The 18,943-nt window shown below is 39.8% G+C and overlaps 1 protein-coding gene across 14 annotated transcripts in view; it reads right to left on the reverse strand.

The window, feature by feature from the left end:
• ITPR1 (inositol 1,4,5-trisphosphate receptor type 1) overlaps positions 1-18,943 on the reverse strand; it is a 342,499-nt gene that overhangs the window by 181,493 nt on the left and 142,063 nt on the right. For 9 of the 14 annotated variants that reach the window (XM_053598948.1, XM_053598945.1, XM_053598936.1 and 6 more), the window contains exons 11-14: positions 13,304-13,399; positions 11,869-11,913; positions 7,929-8,083; positions 362-461 (exon numbers count right to left, since the gene is read on the reverse strand). In XM_053598948.1, coding sequence (XP_053454923.1) covers positions 362-461; positions 7,929-8,083; positions 11,869-11,913; positions 13,304-13,399 — 396 coding nt within the window. The remainder of the gene's footprint in view (positions 1-361; positions 462-7,928; positions 8,084-11,868; positions 11,914-13,303; positions 13,400-18,943) is intronic. The other 5 variants (XM_053598949.1, XM_053598947.1, XM_053598946.1 and 2 more) reach the window with 1 other exon arrangement.

Consider the following 18,943-nt stretch of genomic DNA (forward strand, 5'->3'; position numbering starts at 1 on the left):
AAATACAAAGAGAAATAAATAATAAAAGGCTGGGAGAAATCAACCAGATATTTGATGCACCTTGAGGTACAAGCTAATATTCTGCCGGCCAAAAGCATTCTTCAGACAGTCATGAAATCCAGATGATTGCTCAACCACTGAGAAGCCATGGATAAAATAAAAGGTTATTTCAGAAGCCCTGGGCTTGATCCACCCAGGTCTCTTGGAGAGAATTATTTCATTGCATTCAAGTGTGGCCATGACCACATTCTTGCGAAAGCAACAAAACTTCATAGCCCCCTACTCCCCCGTCTGTCCTCAAAGGAGCCCTTTCATTAGGGAACAGGAGACCAGGAAGGGGTGGCCAAGTTCTGGGACTTACTTTCAGCATCACAGGTTTTTCTTCTTCCTTGTCAATAGGAATATTTGTACTGTGAACCCAGGTATTAGTACACAGGTGTCTGAGACGAACATAGGAGTTCCTAAAGGGAAAAAAGACAGGGTTTTAGGAACAGAAATATTTAGTTTTATTTTATAGCCATACATTTTATCAAAATACAAACAAAATGCCAAAATGGTCTTCCACTATATACAATGGACAATATAACTCAGAAAAAAAAATGGTATCACCTGCTGTATTTCTAAGTACAAGATCATAACCTGTAAATGAGTATTTTAGCACAGATTGACCTTTCTTTGACAGAAACACAAAGCACTGAGCTTGCCAGGAGAGATAATAAAGCAACAACTGAAATTTGCATATGCATTAATAAAATGAAATCACAAAATTCCTGGGAAAAATGAGTACATATTTACTAATCTTGTGGTAGGAAAAGCCTTTTGAACCATGTAACAAAATATAAGATTCCTAAATTTTTATTTATTTATTTAACAGATCCCATGGAGAACTGTAAGATTTCTACTTTTTTTTTTAATTATTTGGGCTGCATTGAAGGTACAAAGAATTAGGTTACACTGATTACATTTGTTAGATAAAATCCCTCTTATAATTGTGTCCCGCCCCCAAGGTGTGTCACACATCGTGACCCCCCAACCCACTCCCGCCTCCCCTCTCCCCACTCCGTCACTCCCTTTCCTGCTCTTGTATTAGCTCATCTACTGCTTTCATATTAGAATTGAATACACTGGATTCTTGGTTCTCCATTCTTGTGATGCATTACTGAAAGTAATCCACCTCTATCCAGGTTAATATAAAAGATGTAAAGTCTTCATCTTTTTTAGTGGCTGAATAGTATTCCATGGTACACATATATCATAGGTTGCTAATCCACTCCTGGGTTGGTGGGCATTTAGGCTGCTTCCACATTTGAGGGATTGTAAATTGAGTTGTGATAAACAGTCCAGTGCAAATGTCCTTATGATACAAGGATTTTTTTTCTTCTAGGTAGATATCTAGTAAAGGGATTGCAGGATCAAATGGGAGGTCTAATTTTGAGTTCTTTAAGGATTTTCCATACTTCCTTCCAAAAAGATTGTATTATATTCCCACATTTAAAAAATGAAAGATGAATAGTTCTTATTACATAGTTTCAGGTTTCTATCATCCATACAGAAGAAAAAATAGTCATGAACAAAATTGAAAGAAAAACCCTACCCTAATCCAGACATGGTAACTGGCCTACAATCCCTGGATTTTGTAGAAGGAAAGGGGAAGGATCACTTGAAGCTAGGAGCTCTGAGACGAGCTGGGCAAGATAGCAACATCTTGTCTCTACAAACATTTTACACTAGCCAGGCGTGGTAAAATACCTGCAGTCCAGCTACTCAAGAGGCTGAAGGAGAATAGCTTGAGCCCAGGAATTTCTGTTTACAGTGAACTATTACAGCTTCAGTGCATTCTCCATAAAATGATTACTCATCAGCTGGGCACAGTGGCTCACGCCTATATTCCTAATAGTCCAGAAGGCCCAGGTAGAAAGATCACTTGAGACGAGCCTGCATAAGAGTCAGACCTTGTCTCTACAAAAAATAGAAAAATTCGCCAGCTACTCAGGAGGCTGAGGCAAGAGGATCGCTGAGCCCAGGAGTTTGAGGTTGCTATGAGCTGTGATGATGTCACCACACTCTCGCCAGGGTGACAGCAAGACTCTGTCTCAATAAACTTTTTTTAAAAGTTACTAATCCACATATATTATAAATAGCTCTTAAAAATCAATAAGAAAAACATGAATATTGGAAATGAAAATTGGACGAGGACATGGATCAGTAATTTAATAATACAAACGCCAATAAACATAGAAACATTCAATCTCCTTAGTCCACAGTTTACACAGATTAAGACAACACATCATTTTATTGGATTATATTATAAACATCTTGAAGACTAGTGAAACCCTGAGCACTGCTGGTGAGAGGTGACCAGGAAGAACTCTGGAAAGGAGTAAAATGTATCTCTCCTTTTATCTAGCAATCCCATTTTTAGATATTTTTCCTTAAGAGATGATAGCACAGGTACAAAGTGAGGCAGGAAGATGTTTGACAAAGAATTATTTATAATAGTAAAAACCTAAAAACAATCCAATGTCTCAATAACAGACTAGTTAATCATAGTGCATAAAAAGGTACTACACAGTTATTTAAAATGACAACTGACATTTACTTGAAAATATGTAAAAATATATTATTCAATAAAAGTCTTTTTAAAAAGTATATGATCTCATTTACAATAAATTATGTAGTCACTGTGTACTCAGGGACCTGTCTGAAAGAAAATAAACTGAAATGTTACCAGTAGTTACCTCTGAACACTTGAATGATATGTGATTTTTACTTGTTTCTTTGTTCTCCCTAAGATTTTAAAAGATTGTTGCTGTTTCTTTTTACAGGGAGAAGGAATCATTTTTACAATGTTTTTCAATTTTCCTTTTCTTCTAAAGAACCAGTAGAAATAATGGCATAATTCTTGTGCTTAAAAAACCTACTATCCTACGAGTAAGACCAGATGAATACACACCGAGCCTGGTAGGTAAGGAGAGATGTACAGCAAAGGCCACCGCAGTGGGAGATAGTCAGGGAAGACTTAGAGTCACGACAGTTTTCTGTTACAGAAAACTCAAGCTGGAACTTCCAACATGGGTGGGACTGAGGCAAAGAAGGGTGAATATAAGTTTTTGCACTAAGAAGAATTGAGAACAATGGCATATCATGTTTATGAGAAAAGGGCGGCTGACCAAATCAAACCAGGCACATCCCTTTAGTAGACATCTCATCTCTTTCTTTCTTCATTATAACTGTTGTGAACATCACAAGTTAGGCCAGGAGAGGGAAGCTATAGTGCCACTTACTTTGACTGGCCTGATCATAAATAAAACTTGAATAAGATACTTGACAAACAGATTTGCATTTTTTTATTCTAAGTGACTTGGATTCATTTCTGTGTTGTCAATGTACAACCAAAGCTTAGAGCTTAAGCTATTACTTGGAGGATTACATTGCATAGGGTAATATGTCAAATTTCATTCACAACCCAAAAGGGCACTCTACCAATTCCCCCCAAGACCCGTTCTCAACTCTTAACTCAAAAGCCATGATATCCAAAAGTTGGTTTTTTGAAAAGATCAATAAAATAGATAAACCTTTGGCCAACCTAACCAGGAAAAAAAAAGAGTAAAATCCCTAATTTCATCAATCAGAAATGGTAATGATGAAATAACAACAGACCCCTCAGAAATTCAAAAAAATCCTTAACGAATACTACAAGAAACTCTACTCTCAGAAATATGAAAATCTGGAAGAAATCGACCAATACCTGGAAGTACGCCACCTACCAAGACTTAGCCAGAACAAAGTGGAAATGTTGAATAGGCCTGTATCAAGTTCTGAAATAGCATCAACTATAGAAAATCTCCCTAAAAAGAAAAGCTCAGAACCAGATGGCTTTACGTCAGAATTCTACCAAACCTTTAAAGAAGAACTAGTACCTATATTACTAAACCTCTTCCAAAATATAGAAAAAGAAGGAATATTACCCAACACATTCTATGAAGCAAACATCACCTTGATCCCCAAACCAGGGAAAGACCCAACAAGAAAAGAAAATTATAGACCAATATCACTAATGAATATTGATGCAAAAATACTCAATAAGATGCTAACCAACAGAATCCAAAAAAACATCGAAAAAATTATACACCACAACCAAGTGGGATTTATCCCAGGGTCTCAAGGTTGGTTCAATATACGTAAATCTATAAATGTAATTCAGCACAGAAACAAACTAAAAAATAAAGACCATATGATTCTCTCAATTGATGCAGAAAAAGCTTTTGATAATATCCAGCATCTCTTCATGATCAGAACACTTACGAAAATTGGTATAGAAGGGACATTTCTTAAACTAATAGAGGCCATCTACAGCAAACACACAGCCAATATCGTACTGAATGGAGTTAAATTGAAATAATTTCCACTTAGATCAGGAACCAGGCAAGGTTGCCCAAAGAAGATGAAATATTTGGGAGTATACCTAACAAAGGACGTGAAAGATCTCTACAAAGAGAACTATGAAACTTTAAGAAAAGAAATAGCTGAAGATGTTAACAAATGGAAAAATATACCATGCTCATGGCTGGGAAGAATCAAGCGTATATGTGAAACTTAGTAAATGCATAATGTAAATGTCTTAGCATAATAACTAAGAAAATGCCAGGAAGGCTATGTTAAACAGTCTGATGAAAATGTGTCAAATGGTCTATGAAACCAGGGTATGGTGCCACATGATCACATTAATGTACACAGCTATGATTTAATAAAAAAAAAAAAATACAAAAAAGAATCAACATTGTTAAAATGTCTATACTACCCAAAGCAATATATAATTTTAATGCAATTCCTATTAAAGCTCCATTGTCATATTTTAAAGATCTTGAAAAAATAATACTGCATTTTATATGGAATCAGAAAAAACCTCGAATAGCCAAAACATTACTCAGCAATAAAAACATAGCAGGAGGAATCACGCTACCAGACCTGAGATTGTACTATAAATCGATAGTGATCAAAACAGTATGGTATTGGCACAAAAACAGAGTAGTATATGTCTGGAACAGAATAGAGAACCAAGAGATGAATCCAGCTACTTACTGTTATTTGATCTTTGATAAGCTAATTAAAAACATTCAGTGGGGAAAAGATTCCCTATTTAACAAATGGTGCTGGGTGAACTGAAACTGGACTCACACCTTTCACCATTAACTAAGATAGACTCTCACTGGATAAAAGATTGAAACTTAAGATATGAAACTATAAAAATACTAGAAGAAAGTGCAGGGAAAACTCTTGAAGGAATCGACCTGGGTGAATATTTTATGAGGAGGACTCCCCAGGCAATTGAAACAGTATCAAAAATACATTATTGGGACCTGATCAAACTAAAAAGCTTCTGCACAGCCAAGAACATAGTAAAGGAAGCAGACAGCCCTCAGAATGGGAGAAAATATTTGCAGGTTATACCTCCGATAAAGGTTTAATAACCAGAATCCACAGAGAACTCAAACATATTAGGAAGAAAAGAACAAGTGATCCCATCTCAGGGTGGGCAAGGGACTTGAAGAGAAACTTCTCTAAAGAAGACAGACGCACGATCTACAAACACATGAAAAAAAGCTCATCATCCTTAATCATCGGAGAAATGCAAATCAAAACTACTTTTTTTTTTGTAGAGACAGAGTCTCACTTTACCACCTTCGGTAGAGTGCCATGATGTCACAGGACTCACAACAACCTCTAGCTCTTGGGCTTCCATGATTCTCCCGCCTCAGCCTCCCGAGCAGCTGACCACAGGTGCCCGCCACAACGCCCGGCTATTTTTTGGTTGCAGTTCAGCCGGGGCTGGGCTTGAACCCTCCACCCTCAGTATATGGGGCCGGCACCCTACTCACTGAGCCACAGGCGCCACCCAAATCAAAACTACTTTGAGATATCACCTAACCCCAGTAAGAGTAGCCCACATCACAAAATCCCAAAACCAGAGATGTTGGCGTGGATGTGGAGGAAAGGGCACACTTCTACACTGCTGGTGGGAATGCACACTAATACGTTCCTTCTGGAAGGATGTTTGGAGAATACTTAGGGACCTAAAAATAGACCTGCCATTCAATCCTATAATTCCTTTACTAGGTTTATACCCAGAAGACCAAAACTCACAATATGACAAAGACATCTGTACCAGAATGTTTATTGCAGCCCAATTCACAATTGCTAAGTCATGGAAGAAGCCCAAGTGCCCATCGACCCACGAAGGGACTAGCAAATTGTGGTACATGTATACCATGGAATACTATGCAGCCTTAAAGAAAGATGGAGACTTTACCTCTTTCATGTTTATATGGATGGAGCTGGAACATATTCTTCTTAGCAAAGTTATCTCAGGAATGGAAGAAAAAGTACCCAATGTACTCAGCCCTACTATGAAGCTAATTTATAGCTTTCACATGAAGGCTATAACCCAACTATAGCACAAGAATATGGGAAAAGGGCCAAGGAGGGGGAAGGATAAGAGAGGGGGGAGGTTAGAGTGAAGGGAGGGTAATGGGTGGAGCCACACCTATGGTGCATCTTAGAATGGGCACAGGCGAAACTTACTAAAGGCAGAATACAATGTCTACATACAGTAACTAAGCAAATGCCACGAAGGCTACGTTGAACAGTTTGATGAGAATATTTCAGATTGTATATGAAAGCAGCACATTGTACTCCTTGATTGCACTATTGTACACAGCTATGATTTAAGAATAAAAAAAAAGCTATGATATCAGGACAATTACAAAATAGCAACAGAGCTGTATGCTCTCCCCGTGTTCACTTGATGCACACGGTTTACACATACTACAATTTTACAATCTTGTTTAGTTTGTCCAGGATTTGCCATTATTCATTTCATTTGGTTCTGAAGAAGCCTTTTAACCATGACTATTACAAAAATGCCTTCGCTTGTAACATTTTATGGACATTCCTGTATCTATCCCTAGACTTTCTGATCTTTAAAGGATCAAAATTTAACACAACTTTAAGATGGAGATAAATGTCTGTATTATACCTAAGTTTTTTTATGACTCCATGGGATCAATGGATACAACACCCTACTCTCTTCTCGTAGGTTGACAGCCAAGGGCAAGAAGGAATAAAAATTTATTTCAGGGTGGTGCCTGTGGCTCAAGGAGTAGGGCGCCGGTCCCATATGCCGGAGGTGGTGGGTTCAAACCTAGCCCCAGCCAAAAAAAAAAAAAAAAAAAATTTATTTCAAGCAAAGACAGCAAGGATCCAGTCCAAGATCATAAGTGAACACACTGGTAGACCACGCCAGACGCTTTGGCCAGAGTGATCACAAAGATTTTCTTGCTTCTGAGTTTTGAATCAGTATGAGGAAAATTCCCCACAAAGAAAGTTTGCCAAGAAAAAAACATAATGAATGGAAGGAATATAGAGTCAGGGGATGTCCAACCTGGTTAGTCACTTGACCCGGAAACCTAAACTTTTCCTTCTCATAGTATTATAGGGATTTCTTCCAACCTACTGGGGGATATGGCCAAGGAACACCTCGTTCCTTCTTCGCCAAGCGTTTCCCATGAAGCATCTTCTGATGGAACAATGTGATACTTCAAATTGCCTGTTTCTGTTCTTTTCCTAACAAACTTAAACACTGAGCATATATAATAAATGCCATTCCCCTGTCTTCTGGGATCCTAAGAAAAATTCATTAAATAACTTCCAGAGTAGAGAACACAATATATATAAAATTTCTTAAAACTGAAATACAGATGGGTTTTACAGACCAATACCTACCTAGGTATTAATTACAATGAGGAGGAAGTCAATGAAAATGGAAGCTTTTAAAAGGCAACATACCTTACCTCGAATCATATAAACCATGGTCAAGCCACATATACTGGCCCTGATTCTCTTGGGATAAGCAGTTTCAAAAATCATACCTTGGGACAAGGCTGTCACCTCCACGGAGAGTGGTGGGGTCAAGTTCAAAAATGGAGGAGATGTCGTTGCCTTCCGGCACAGAGACCAGGGAGTACACCATCTTTTCTTGGGCGTTTCGTAATCTACTTCGAGATGCATCCTGATCAGAGTCCACCTGAGGAGGAAAAGTCATCAAATCAAGAATTCTGCATGGCAACCCTCTCCACTCAGTACAGTCACTCCACAATCCACAGGAACGGAGAAGAAATGCTAGTGAACGTTACAGTTGGCAGGGAACGGACCACCGTTTCAGAGCAGCCCTAAAAGGTAACAGTTGGCTGTGGAAGCCAAAAATGTTCACTCTCTACCTCCTTGTGTTGCAATAAAAAGGTTTCAACAACGTGGAGATAACAATAATTGATGCCCATGGAGAGAGTGCTCTAGATGACAAAGGACTCCACAGAGTCGCATACACCTGCACAGTCATGGGACAGAGGACACTGCTGAGGAAACTTATCCCATGGATGTGGTTATGAGTAGTTGTGTTAACCTACAGTGATAATTGTCTGCTGACAAAATGATGTAGCTACTTCCCAGAGGAAAAATAAAACAAAAGAAACTTGAATCCAAGTGTTCTTAAGCAGCAATCCCAGTGTGGCCAAAAAAAAAAAAAAAAATTTTGAGATGTCAGCCTCCCCCTGGAAAAAATGTCTGTCATTAATTGGGAGGGCTGCTGATGACAACTCAGGCAAGAAGGGCCTCTCCAAGTGCATCAGGATTTGGCGGAGACTGCAGAAAATCCAAGTGAAATCTAGTGAACAATGACAAAAGCTTTCCTAAGCAACGGGAAAAGCTCCGAAGGCCACCTGAGGAGAGTGGTGAAGGAGCGGGCTTAGACGAGGCGCTGGCTCTGACGGGCACAGGGAACTTCATGGGATCATTCTCAACATCTGACAACATCCGCCTGCATCTACTGGGAGACCACATTTTCTTTGTCACTGGCTTGCTTTTCTTAGGCTGAAGCCCTGCCTCCTTTCCAAACAAGGAGGCAGAAAGCAAAGACCAACAGAATCCAACTGTCTGAGGCTGAGGGGGAGGAAGGCAGCAGGCAACAGTCTGCTTCCCAGGGTAGCAGCAGCCCCAACTGTGACTGTAAATTAAAAACGCACACACACAAAATACAGTGTCATTCTTTTAGTTCTTTTAACATCTGAAACCTCTGCCTCTTTTCCCCAAGCTTTCTCCTCTAATAACCTGTATTTCTACTTAGACAAACCCAAGACCCTTTATCCCAGCTAGGTGAAAATGGGTGTCAACTAGAAAGTGACAGAACGCTTCCACAACCTCCATTCTGGAAAAGAACTTTGAACATTTGTTCTCTCCTAACTACCCGGCACAGTGTTCCATGTACTACTTTCAAAATAAACACTGACCCGATTATAGTTTGAGGCACAGGGCTTGGCTACAGGCTGGCAGTTAAATCTCAGAGACCTGCGGGAAGTCTAGAGGAAAATTACAATGGCATTGAGCCCACTGTGTCTGGAAACCGCAGCCTCACGGTTTCTCAGTGTGCGGTGTGAGTCTGCCACCTAGTGGGGAGAAAGGCATGTGCAAAAGCCCAGGGAGGAGAGCGAGCCTCACTCAGGCTGTCCTTGTCTCCCACTGGCACCAAGCCTCAGTGAATTGAGGGTGCTGAATTTAGAAGGACAAGGGTAACAAAGCTGAATGAGGTCTGAGGCAACTACAGGCAATGGATGCTAGTCTCAGGAAAAGCAATGAGCAGGGCAGAACGAGCCGCTCTGTCTCCCACATGAAAACAACTGTAGACTTTCCAGCCACAAAGAGGGTGAGGGTGCAGGATTCTCGCAATGCTAACGCCTTGCCCACAGAGGCAGTAGCTGTGCTGCAGGCTAAGCCCCCTCTCCATACGTCCCTGCTCCACACGCCCAAGCCACAGGAGAGTAGCTGGACCAAAGCAATTAGCAAAGCAAATCCGCACCCACACCTGCCAGCACATCCACCTCCCTGGTAAGAAAAAGCCTGAAAACATAAAACGAACACTGAACGCTCAGAGAACCTGAGGCACGTGATGAGTCGGGACCCCTCTCAATTACTTCTTCCTCTTGTCAAATGAAGATCATAAAACATCCCCTAACTCCTTTTATGCGGCTGTTGCACAGCCCAAGTGACCTGGTGATGCAAAAGCACTAAAAATGCTAACAATCTTAGACAATCTAAAAAATGCCACCTGCACAGATGGAGGAGTTGAGGTTCAGAGATGGAAAGTAACTTCCCCAAGGTCACACAGCTCACGGTGGGTGGGAAGTCTGGTATTTAAATCCAGGTCTGTCTTGATCCCCACCCACATCCTGCTTTTCACCACTCTGTTCTTCCTCCTTCACGGAAAATGCCAGTCTTCCCTCACACATCAAGAGGCCAGGAGAGCAGCCCCACAGCCCTCAGAGCACAAGACTCACTGAGAAGCCAGGGCTCACTGAATGTCAGAGGTGAGACTCTGGGTTACCTTAGATGGCAGCACAGAGACTGCAGGAATCAAGTCACGCAAGGGCAGTTCCTTCTCTTGTAATAAAGAAGGTGCAAGGACAAGAACAGCTTTAGGAAACATAACGCCCTACTAGTGAAAAGTTCAAACAATACCTACGTGAACACCCTGCAGACTGGCTTTACGGGGGAGTCCACAGAAACTCCTTGTGCATCAACAGGAAGTCGGACCAGGCCAGTGTTTACTCAGACATATTAACTGTGGGAGGAAAGCTTCCAAAACAGACTTCCAAAGTGAGGGTGGTAAGAGTCTCAAGACAGAACGTGAGCCTCGAGTGCTCCACCAAGGAGCAGAAAGGGGAAGAGAAGCTCCCCAGCAGGGCCCCGAATCAGCAGCCCTCAGCCCCAAATCAGAACCCCACCCCTCTTTGAAGGTTCCCTCCAAAGTTAACTTTCTTCCCAAAAATAACTGGAAGGGTAACAGTGACGGCAGAATTCACAGTACCTTCCAAGGACAATTACATTTTGAGCTATAGTCTCCCCACCCCAACTCCCTTCAATAATGTGCCTACTTTAAAGTCCCTCCAATTTTATTTAAAATTTTACATTAAAAAAAGGGGTGGGGGGAGAAGAAGGAAATACTCTCAATACCGCCTGCCACGTCCCCTACTGAGATCCTCACACAGACGCACACACTAAGTGCAGCAGTATTTATTTGGTTTTTGCTTTGCTAAGTTTATGTTTTTCTTCTAGACCACAATCAAGTATTCCATAAAAAACCTTTTACTGACACCCACCATTTCCATGTAACACAACCGCTGCCTTCCTCAACCCGTAACGGTGGACACTTGAACCGCAAGTGCCTATACAGCAGAACTTGGCAACGTGGTTTCCAGCAAAAAATCTATTTTAAAATTCTAAACCACATTAAACCCCAAAAAGCCTATTTCCGACTTTGCAGAAAGGACAAAAAAAAAAAAAAAAAAAGGTTAGGCAATTGAAGTGTCTAATCAGACGCCGGGTATTACACCATACCTTTGTTACCTGCACAATCTCAATGACGCCACATACCTCACACACTTATTCCTTGAAAAATCTAAGTCAGTCACAGATTGAAGTCAACAGCAGTAAGATGAGTGTTCATAGAACACCAACTCCTACATGGGCCATCACCGCACCCAGGCTAAGAATATTCCATGATACCTTGAATTTTTCCAACTTAAAGGTGGAGACTCCTTGCCAGGCACACAGAAATAGCACAGTGACCAACGGTCCTTCGGACCAGTCCCAACACAAAGGGATATGATCCCCCTCAAAGAACGCAAAGAACACAGCCCTTTTCTAAGGCAGCAGGTTTCTCCTTCCCCAGCACTCAATGGCCAGTGTCTTAAATGGGCTTCCACATTGTTTGACCTCACCCTACCAGATGAAGACAGGAAGGCTCTTTCCCATACTTACTGAGGGCTGAAACTCCAGGCATTCTTCCTCAAAGTCAGGGTCTACCTGATGAAAAAGAATCATTAGGAAATTAAAACATCCATTGCTTTGTCAAGGACTGGGCTCCACTAGCAGGAGACTTCCAGGCCTGCACACATCCTTGAACAGCTAAGAATTTGTCCCTTCCCTCTGTCCGTAAAACCAGCATGCCACAACGACACATGTCACACGGGTACAACACACACGAACAATCTACCAATCACCAACGGACGGCTCTCGAGTGTAGACAGAGGAACACAATGAATTCACCAGCAAAGCAACAGTTAAAAGTCTGAGATAAATAAAAGATCAAGACACAGTCATGGATAATCCTGCTTATTTTTAGTTAAAAAAAAAAAATTAGGCCTCCAGCAAGAGCTACATTAGCCTCAAAACATAACAGATAACGCAACCACCATTAGTCTTTAACAAACCACATAAATCAACATTTTGCACAGCTGATTAGTTGGATCCATAATTCCCTACAGCTCCATTTTAAATCTAAACTTAGACTTGATCTTCAGTTCTTAAATATTTCAAAATTGTCAGTTCATACACGTATCAGGCACCCTGGGGATGAACACATTTGAATTCAGCATTCCTTGGGTCAGTCGCAGAAGCAGTCTGACACCCACGTGTCGCCTTGGAAACCTGAGTGATCTCACCAGTGGTGCCGGACGACAAGAAGGGTCTTTTGATGTACGACTAGAATCTGATATGAATATGCATCATGCATCTTCCAGCAGATCAGAGTAAAACTCAGCATCTGTCATACAGCAGGGTGGGTCTTTAATTTGATACGAAAATTAAAAGGTAAACTCCTCCCGTCCTACAATATTGAGTTTTTCCTGTCCTCAAAAACCCTTCACAGACATTTAAGGTAAGGTTAATTTCTGTGATTTTTGATGTTCCTGCAAGTCAAAGATAAGCCCCTGTCTATTCCACCCAGGCTCTGAGTAATCAGGTTGCTTTATAAAATTGTCTAACTCTACACATTTTAATGTCTCCAACTTTACATTTCATGTTTCCGCTGCAGCTGAGACTCAGTCACTCATGTTAGGAGTGGGGTTGGGAGACAAGATGTGGAAAATTCTAAAAACTTAAATTGGTATTATTTTCTGCCTAGAAGTCCCATGTACTGTCCATCAGGCCACAGAGCCAGGTAGATTGTCATTATTTTCTGACTTTCTTGCTCTCTGTATCTTGATCAGAACCCCTGTCAAGTACTTAAATGTGGTATTATTTTTCCCTCTTTCTTTCTAGGGAAACGAGGAAGAAGGAAATAGAAAGACAAGAGGAAAAGCAAGGTGACTGAGTATTTCTCTAAGCCTTTAGCTACCCCGTGGCCATAAGGGAGTGAGAATAGGTGGTCAAGTGTGTCAGCCTTGAAAGAGAAAACCATGGGTGTGCCACTTACCTCTGCTGCTAAGTAATGCCCCGTGGCCAGGTGCTTGAAGCGAAAGAGGCTGTTCCAGTATCCAGCTCCACCCCGACACGGGTCATGTTGGACTACCTGCAAAATGAAGAATGATCAACAGGTGGTGAAGAAATAGCAACACATACTTAGGATGACAGTGAATCTGAGACATTACAAGTCATAGGTGCATTATTTACAAGTTGGAAAAAATCAGTATCTTCTAATGAACACACTGCAAGATTCATATGTAACATCCAAACTCAAATGTCCGGGGGTATTCAATACTGTCTCTCCAAAGAAGCAGTGTCTCTTGGATAACATGGCCAAATAAAGAACAGGGAAGATGAAAGCTCAACATTGCCAGAGTTCACGTGGGGCTGGGAGGTGCCCTGCCTCTGATGGGACAAAGCAGAGATGCTGAGGAACACCGTGGGCATTAGTAGAGATATCAAAAGTGCCCCACCTTAGAAGTAGGGCTATTCCAGAACCTAATTAAAGCTACACTCCACTTGACCTAAGGAAGCTTGAAGACAAGCCTCTAAAGCAGTGTTTTTATAACTTTTTTTTATCTCAGAGCACACTCGAACCAAAAGCTATACTTCCATGGCACACTTAAATTACATTGATCAAAAAAAGAGTTAAAAAAAAGAAGATACTTCTTTGAACTTCTTTTAAAAATCATTAATTAAATGATTAATAGCACAACTAAGATCCTCTCAAGGCACATCCGTTGAAAATCACTGCTCTCTAATGGATTGAATTGATCCGCAAGTAACTTTATTAACAAAACAGGAAAATTCAATACTGTTGAAAAGAACAATAGATTCATTTATTCAGTAAACTCAATGAACTTCAGCAAGATACACAGACACAGGCACAAGCGTGCACGCGTGCACACACACACAGGCACATGCTAATCAGATTAACATAAATCAGAAATAAAAAGAAAAATCTTTAAAGCCTCAGGGGTAGGCACATGGAAAAGACACTGTGTAGGGAACAAAGATTTTAAAAACTCAGTTAGAAACAATGCAAGCCACAAGACAGTAGATCAAAATCTTTAAAGTACAGAAACAAAAATTATCTGCCTAGAATTCTATAGCCAATAAAAATATTCTCCAAAAATGAAAGCCATGTAGATAAACTGGAACCTTAATATACTGCTGGGGGGATCTAAAATTGTGCAACCACTCAGAAGACAGCCTGGAAGTTCCACAAAAGGTTAAACAAAGTTACTACGTGATCCATAATTCTACTCTCAAGGGGCTTGAGAACATAAATCCACCCAAAAACCTGTGTATGAATATGCATAGCAGCATTATTCACAAGCGCCAAACAGTGCAAACAATCCAAATGCTATCGAATGATAAATGGACTAATAAATACGGCATATCCATACAACGGAATATTATTTGGCAATAAAAATAAATGAAGTACTGATAAACATGGCAATATAAACAGACTTTGAAAATATTATCTGTTATTTTCTGAATGTTTGTGTCTCCTGATCAAAATTTGTATATTAAAACCTACCCTCCAAGGTTATAGTATTAGGAGATGCCTTTGGGAGGAAATCAGGTTATGAGGGGCAAAGCGTTCATGAATGGGAGCAATGCCTTTATTAAAAAAGACTCAAGAGAGGTCCCTAACTCTCTTTCTGCCATGTGAGGGTAGAGCAGATGAACTAGGAAGTGGACCCTCACCACTCAGTCTGCTGGTGCCTTGATCTTGGACTTCCAGACCATAAAAATAAGAACAGTTAATTTCTGATGTTTATAAGACACTGTGTTTATGATATTTTTCCTTAGCAGTCCAAATTAAAACAAGACATTTTTCTACATAAAAGAAGTCGACCACATATTGTAGGATTCCACTGACATAAAATATTCAGCATAGGCAAATCTACAGTGCTAGAAAGCAGATGGCGGTGGAGTGTCCCCAAGATGGCAGACTAGAGACATTCATCAGCCACTTCAAAATCAAAGTACAGAGATAAGGAAGATTAAGGAGGAGGTGGCAAGGCAAGAAGAAAACACAGAGGAGGAGGAACCAACAAAAAAATTCTGGCAACATGAAAAACCAGAACAGATCAACCCTCCCCAAGGGATCATAAGGCAGCTACCACAGATGATCATGATCCCAACTATAAAGAAATTACGGAAATGAGAGAAAGGAAATGTAGAGTATAGATGGAAAAAACAATGAAGGATATTGAATGGAACATGGAAAATCACCAAAAGGAAATCCAAAATTAACCCCAAAAGATGAATGGAAGACATGATGACATTAGAAAGGATATATGAGAGCTTAAAGAATCAAAGGAATCATTCAAGGAGTTTAAAAATGCAGTAGTTTCAATAACAGATTAAACCATAGAGAGGAAAGAATCTCAACGTTTGAATACAGGCTCTTGAGCCAACTCAGGCATTTAGAGAGGCAGAAAAGAAAAGAAGAGAGTAAAAGCAGACCAATCTCTCAGAGAATTATGGGACTTCATGAAGCTTATGACCATACAAATTATAGGTATCCCTGAAGAAGAAACCTTACTGGAGAATATCATAACTGAAAATTTCCTGAGCATCACCAAAAGATTCAGATATATGCCTTTTAGATGGATATCAAACCCTGGTTCATCTCAATTCAAACAGAGCATCTCTAGACACATCGTTATGAACATGGCCAAGGTCAAAATGAAAGAGAACATTCTGCAAGTAGCCAGACTGTAAGGGCCACCTGACCTACAGGAGCACATCCATCAGGATGATAAAAGATTTCTCAGCAGAAACTTTACAAGCCAGAAGAGACTGGGCTCCCACTTTCAATATATCAAACGAAACAACTTCCAGCCTAGAATTCTGTAACCTGCTAAACTAAGTTTCAAATTCAATGGAGAAATCAAGTCTTTTAGTGACAAGCAATCACTGAGGAAATCTGCCACGACAAAACCAGCTCTGCAGGAAGTACTGAGACCAGTACTACACAGAGACCATCAAAATGGACCACCAGCAGAGATCCGGAAACTAAAGGTCAAAGCCTAGCTTCCACAACGGCCCAAGTCATGAAACTAGGTGACAGACCTCCACAAAGCTAGAAAGTAGCTGAGCTACCAAGGGCAGGAGAATGGGGGAAATTTTAAGGGGAAATAAAGAGTGACTACTAATGAGTACAGAATTTCTTTGCGGCTGAAAAAAGTTCTAAAAGTTATTATGTCAACAGTTGCACAACCCTACAAACCTACTTAAAACTACTGAATTGTACACTTTAAATGTGTGAAGTGTCACTCAATATAATTTTAAAAAAGGAAAATACACAGATTTTTAAAAATGAAAGTGAAAGCAAGGTCTTTTCACACAAACGGGAACTGAGGGAAATTGTCCTTGGCAGATCTGTACCATAAGAAATGACAAAGGAAGTTATTTAGGCTGAAGAAATGAGACCAGATGAATAGCTTGATCAATATCAAGGAATTAAGAGCTAGGACTGATAACTACATGGCAAATACAAAGGATTACTGTTCTCTTTTTACATGTCTCTGAAACATAAGAGACTAACCAATGTGAAATATATATGACAATAACAAGACAAAGGACAGGAGAGAAAAAGAGAAGTAACCTATTAAAGAGTTCTTAAGTTACATGTCAAAAATAGGGTATGATACAAAATTGACTGCAATGTGCTTCAGAAGTGTAATGTACACCCTAGATCACAACTAAGAATGTAAAACACATGGTGTTCTCCTCTTTTATTTTCTAGAATCTGCAAAAACAAAAAAACAAACAAAAAAAATTATAAAAGGGAGACAATGTTTCCTTAAGAAATTCACAGGGAGGGGAACTGTCAGGCAACAACCTTTGAGAGAATAAGAATTAGATAGCTGCTACTTCTCAGAAGGAAACAAAAAAGAAAACACTGCAGTAGACTTTCAAGTACTTAAATTTTTAGAAGTCCATGCCTCAAAAACTCTTCACAAGTCATCATCTTTTATTCATTTCAATCAATGTCAAGTGAATAAGACAATCCTTGCTTTTAAGGTACTAAACTCAGCAACAGTGACCTCTAGTTTATAATAATACACCAAAGCATATAAACAAAATTGCTTATAAAATGATGTCAACTATGCAAAAAATACCTTGTTCATAGAAGTCTATGGAAGTGGGCACATTATGTTAGTGAAACAATAGTTCACTTCTTCCCTTGTTTTCTCAATTTAAAATTTTTCCCAGTTTGCATTAACTTGGGAAGATGAGAAAGTTTCTCTTTCTTGCAACAGCATTCAAATCACACATAAGTGTTTCTGAGAGACTGTTTGAATGTATAAAAACCTCTGTGGTGAAGACCATGGGGATATCAATGATTAACAACAAAGATCAAGGCCAGGTTCTAGCTCCCAAGGCATTTATAACCTAGTAGGATAGACAGGTCCCTATGCAGACATGTACCATAACTAATGTGCAAACGCTTTGAGTGTAGAGAGGAGGAAAACAGATAGTGTGTGGAAATTAACAAAAACTCTATGTAAATTCCTTTTTATCATGCCAACTGCAGAAACTTTTCCATACTATGGCCAAAATGAACCTACTACAATTTCCATGTTAAAAGAGTGGTAAGACAATTTTAAAAATGGGCAAAATATTTGAACAAGGTGTTACTACATACCCATCAAAATGACCAAATTGAAAAGACTGACCATCCCGAGTCTTGGTAAAGATGTGGAAAAAACTGAAAATTCTTATACATGCTGGTGAGGATGTAAAATGGCCCATTCACTTTGGAAAGCAGTCTGGCAATTTCTTATAAAGTTAAATATATACCTACTATGTGTTAATATATACCAGCTATTCCACCCCCAGGTATTTAGCCAAAAGAAATGAAAGCTGATGTCCATATGGAAACTTGGGCACAAATGTCCCTAAAAGCTTTATTTGTAATAGCCAAAAATAACTCAAATGTCTATCAACAGGTAAACAGGTTAATAAATTGTGAGATTTCCATATGATGGAATAACGTGAAACAACAAAAAGGAATGAGTGATCTAATACATGCAACCACACAAATGAATCTTAAAATAATTACACAGAGTACAAAAAAAAAGATAATCAGACCAAAAAAAGGTAATATATCCTTTATGGAGTTCACAACCAGGCAATACTAACTTACGGAGATAGAGGGAAAATCAGTGGTTATCTCTCCAAGGGTAAAAGAAAGACATTGCCCAGAAAGAGGCCCACAGGACCTTCTGTGGTGCTGCTACTGTTTTCTTTCTCAGTCTGCATGCTGGTTACATTGCTGAATTCATTTGTAAAAATTCACTGAGCTGTATACTTTTGACTTGGGCGCTTCACCAAACGCAAGCTAGATTGCGATTAAAACATAAAACAACTAAAGTTAGGGAGGAGAGGTGGCAAGCAGACAAAAATGTCCCTGCTCAGAGCGCTGCAATTAAACAGACAGGAAGACCCTGGGTAAGGAACTGAATTCCTTATTAGTCCAAGTTTGCAGTGCCTCTGTCATCAAGCATTCAAACTATTTCCTTCCTGGTTCTGTAATTCTAGTCTCTCCTTTCAATAAGCTACGTGTTGAGGGCAGAATCTTCTATCTTCTTTAAGTCGCACACTGAGTATGGCACTCCCTTGCTCAAAA

The sequence above is a fragment of the Nycticebus coucang genome, chromosome 8 (assembly GCF_027406575.1).
Source record: "Nycticebus coucang isolate mNycCou1 chromosome 8, mNycCou1.pri, whole genome shotgun sequence".
NCBI classification, from domain to species: Eukaryota; Metazoa; Chordata; class Mammalia; order Primates; family Lorisidae; genus Nycticebus; species Nycticebus coucang.